We start from the raw sequence: 4,698 nt of genomic DNA, 5'->3' as shown, positions 1-4,698 counted from the left end.
CGTTGACCAACTTTTCTAATAACAAATAAATACAGAAAAATTTAAAAAATATTTTTTCAAAAACTGTTTTTCAAAAAACAAACATGGTCTGCCAAACACTCCATTCCATTCCCTAAAATAGCGAGCAACTATTGCTCCGTTTATAATCAAAATACCCCAGCCAACCATGTTCAATGCTCCATGGCTCTTCCTTGATCTTGACTGTGGGAGTGAGGTTTTCTATTTTACCGAAAATACATAATTGGAAGTAATAAGTACTTAATCTTGGAAACGAAAAACTAACTACCACACTCTAAAGAAAACGAAAAATTAGAAGTTTGGTAACTAGGAACAACCTCGCTCCCACACGAGCCAAGGAGCCAAGGAGCTAAGGAGAGGTAGTTGGCACATGCCAGCATCCCCTGTTATACAGACACGCATGCTTTTATATATACATCCCGATGTTTTGCTTGTATGAGAACTACGGGGAAAACACAAGCACTGCAACCACTCAAGTCTTCGAACCAATAGCAAGCCGAAAACGATGGCCCCTTCTACCCTCACAGCTTTGGCAGGAGAGAAAACCCTCCAAGCAAGCTTTGTTCGCGACGAAGATGAACGTCCGAAAGTGGCATATAACCAATTCAGCAATGAAATCCCTGTCATTTCAATAGCTGGGATTGATGATGGTGGTGAAAAGAGAGCTGAAATATGCAACAAGATCGTGGAGGCATGTGAGGAATGGGGAGTTTTTCAAATTGTTGATCATGGGGTTGATGCTAAGCTGGTGTCTGAAATGAAAACTCTTGCTAAAGAGTTTTTTGCTTTGCCACCGGAAGACAAGCTTCGATTTGATATGTCTGGTGGCAAAAAGGGTGGCTTCATTGTCTCCAGCCATTTACAGGTATATCTTCTTTTACGTTTTGTTTTCTAAATTTAACAATTACGTACAGACCTTTATTGTTAAATTCCCTATTGGACCGATCCTTTTCCAAATCAATCAAGTTATTTAAAATATTCATAAAAACTTGTGTGAAATAATTGAACAATCTTTTTGAGTTTTTTTTATTATTATTATATATTCTTGATTAGAAACTTAAAAGAAAAATTAATTCAGTTTGGTTTCGGATTCTTAGAAACTGAAAATTTAACCATGAATTATTTAGGCATGGCACGACAGAATTGACTGAAAAGCAATACCTAATATATCCAGTTTTGCTAGTAAATCATTTCTTGATTACGCAAGATCAAGAAAGCCACTATTTTGGTTCAGGAATTCCTCTTCCCCGCAATATGAATGTGTATTCTGTTCTTACATGGAGACGACATTATACCTTAAGACTACAAGGTCAACGAGAGAATAGTTGTAATTTAACTGACTATCAGCACCCATGGTGGAGCTAAGACTTTTATTCTTGCGTGGTCTAAACTAATCTTGACTTCTTGACAAACCCGCACATCACTATATATGTATATTGGGTTTTTTTCCTTAATGAGATAGAGTGAGTGAATTAAAAGCACAAGGCCTCACTTTAGGAATCAATATCATCAAATACTAATATTAAATCAGTATCCCGATTTATGATCTTATAAAACAGGGAGAGGCAGTTCAGGACTGGCGTGAAATAGTGACCTTCTTCTCATACCCAATTCGCACCAGAGATTATTCAAGGTGGCCTGACAAGCCAGAGGCATGGAAAGCAGTGACGGAGGAATACAGTAAGAAGCTAATGGAACTTGCTTGCAAGCTTCTTGGGGTCTTATCAGAGGCTATGGGATTAGAAACAGAGGCTTTAACTAAGGCTTGTGTTGACATGGACCAGAAGGTGGTGGTCAATTTCTATCCAAAATGTCCACAACCAGACCTTACACTTGGACTCAAACGCCATACCGATCCCGGCACCATCACCCTCTTGCTCCAGGACACCGTCGGTGGTCTTCAGGCCACTAGAGATAACGGAAAGACTTGGATCACCGTTCAACCTGTTGAAGGTGCTTTTGTGGTCAATCTCGGAGACCATGGTCATGTGAGTATGATACTAAAATATTTCTTGTTAATGAAATTGACGTGAATGTTGAGCTGGGTTAAATACCAGCACTACTACCCGTAATTAATTGTTCTAAAACTAAATGCTATCTTTGTGAGGCAGTATCTTAGCAATGGAAGATTCAGGAACGCAGACCACCAAGCTGTGGTGAACTCAAACTCTAGCAGGTTGTCCATAGCCACATTCCAGAACCCAGCACCAGATGCTACTGTGTACCCTCTCAAGATTAGAGAGGGAGAGAAGTCGGTGCTAGATGAGCCTATAACATTTGCTGAGATGTATAGGAGGAAGATGAGCAAGGACATTGAGATAGCCAAGAAAAAGAAGTTGGCTAAGGAGCAGCAGGTGAAAGATTTGGAGACAGCCAAATTAGAAACTAAGCCCATTGAGCAAATCTTTGCTTGAAAATGTCATTGTCGTCAAGTCTTTTTGTGCTGGCCGTCTTTTACTCTGTCCGATCATGTTTTTCTTTGTGTCTGTTTAGTTTGATGGTGAAAACTGAAAATGTGTTGACTGTGTGGGTTATCTAAGAGCAAACCTTGCTACTTACAGTTTAAAAATAATTTCTCCACCACCTTGGAAGTCTTTAATTTGTTGCCCAGGGCCAGGGCTCTTTTGTTCTGTATCATGGAATTATGAAAATAGTCATTTTACTTTCTCCATTCAATAAAATCTCAGACGGACCAGACCATGTTCGATAGAGATCAAATCTGTAGTTTCCAAATCTCAAATTCGCTAGTCTATTCCCATTGAGGATGAACCAAAAGAGAGTATTAGTATTCCCCAACTTTAACAGTGAATCTATTGGAACGATGCAGGCTTCAGTCCTATGCGAACCAGCTGCCCATCGCACAATTAATACTGCAAAAATAAAAGCCAAAGAAACGATATCTATCTCTAAGTTACTGCTCTTGCAATTTGAAGCGGCTTTAAATCTTAAACGCACCATTCTATTTAATTTTATTTTATTTTTTTGCCTTCTTTTGTTGTCATTCATGAAATCTATGGCTATTTGAATGAGAAGTAGCCACAGAACCCAAAACAGAGATCACGAAATCCTTCTTTTTTTATATAATTGTGGTGTTCGGGTCGGTTTATACATAAACCAACTAGATTAATCTTTTGAGATTCTAAAATTAATAACCATCTAAATTTTTAATAATTTATGATATTTTTAAATAACAAATGCAAGGATTAATCATTTGAGATTAATTGTCATAGTTGAATAAAATTCAATTATATTTAGATAAGAAGAAGGGCCAGACAGTCCATCATAGAGAAATTAGGCCCAATAATATATATTAGGAAAGGTCCAAGGCCTAGGACATTAATCAGTCTCCCAAAAGATCCTCACAGAATGTGCACAAAACTAGTAAAATTGGATTTTTTAAAATCATTTAAGTGCTTTTTAAAGTTTTTTTAGTTGAACTGAAAATCCAAACAATAACAATCAAATTTCTGAAAAATAAAATTGAAGAACAAATCAAAGATTATTACTATCTCCAGTGTGTAGCTTGACTCGAGGGGGACTATGCTTCAGAGTTTTAATAACAATAAAATATTGATTTTTTCAATCACCTGGAATGTACTAGAGGGTACACAGGAATCCCTTATATATTATAGGTAAGTTAAACCAGCAAGCATTATAATCATCATTAATTATCGTTGACATGTAATTAAATTGTTAATTATTAGTATTTATTTTTAAACATCTCAATGGGGTTATTGATAATACAAACCGTAACCTCTAATTTTCTCAATTAAAAAAATCAACTGGTAGTGTATAATGTTTTTTTATTTTATTTTTACCACAGCTGTTTTGGGTAAATTAAAATACCTACGAGCCTGTCTTTTATATTTTTAGCTATTGTCTGACCAGGTCGTCGAAGAAGTCACTGGTGCTGAATTTTCAGAGAATGCTAGCGAAGTATGATTGGATGAAATCGCTTTCGTTCGGGAAAAACAAGAAAAGGTCTGGGGTTATGCAACTGGCTAGCCTCAAGTCTTTTATGGACTCGGTCTGCGTTTGATTTTCTTCCATAATTTCGTTTTCCTTTCACGTTATGTGATGTCAACTGGGAGTGCAAGCCCTCCATAAAAATTAAGATTATGTTTTTTTATAGAAAAATTATTTAAAAAAATAATTTTTTTAAAAATAAATTATTTTTTAATGTTTGACAGTATTATAAAAAATAAACAGAAAAATAATTTTTAATATTTGATTATATTATAGAAAATGAACTGAAAAATAATTTATTAATGTTTTATTTTTCTCAAGTTTATTAAAATAACAAGGAGCAAATCTTACAAATTAAAAAGTTGAAAGAGAATGAAATTGAAAAAAATATAATTTCATAAATTATCTCAAATAAAATAAATAAATAATAATTAAAATAATAAAGATCAAATCTTAAAAAAATGAAGAAATTAAAATAATAATAATTAACATTTCATAAAGTATTTCAAATAAAATAAGTAACAATCAAAAGAATGAGGACCAAATTTGATAAATAAAAAATTTCAATAAAAAAATAATAGGAGAAAAGCAAATAACAATTATAAAAATGAGGACCAAAATTAATATAAAAATTAAATTTTAAGAAATAAAATTGAAAGATAAATATTCAAAATAAAATATATATATAGCAATCAAAAGTTTGAGGATCAAATT

At 34.1% G+C, this 4,698-nt stretch overlaps 1 protein-coding gene across 1 annotated transcript; it reads left to right on the top strand.

Annotated features, from left to right (window-relative positions):
- The first annotated feature begins 463 nt into the window (after positions 1 to 463).
- On the top strand, positions 464 to 2,649 carry LOC105138720 (naringenin,2-oxoglutarate 3-dioxygenase-like). The gene is made up of 3 exons (XM_011044889.1): positions 464 to 883; positions 1,578 to 2,006; positions 2,130 to 2,649. Exons 1-3 carry the CDS (start codon positions 524 to 526, stop codon positions 2,430 to 2,432), a joined length of 1,092 nt encoding a protein of 363 aa, XP_011043191.1. The 5' UTR covers positions 464 to 523; the 3' UTR covers positions 2,433 to 2,649.
- The last annotated feature ends 2,049 nt before the right edge of the window (positions 2,650 to 4,698 follow it).

This window comes from Populus euphratica, unplaced genomic scaffold (genome assembly GCF_000495115.2).
Source record: "Populus euphratica unplaced genomic scaffold, PopEup_1.0 scaffold82.1, whole genome shotgun sequence".
Taxonomy (NCBI): Eukaryota; Viridiplantae; Streptophyta; class Magnoliopsida; order Malpighiales; family Salicaceae; genus Populus; species Populus euphratica.
The sequence above is the reverse complement of the archived record's forward strand: the minus strand, read 5'-3'. Positions and strand labels throughout refer to the sequence as shown.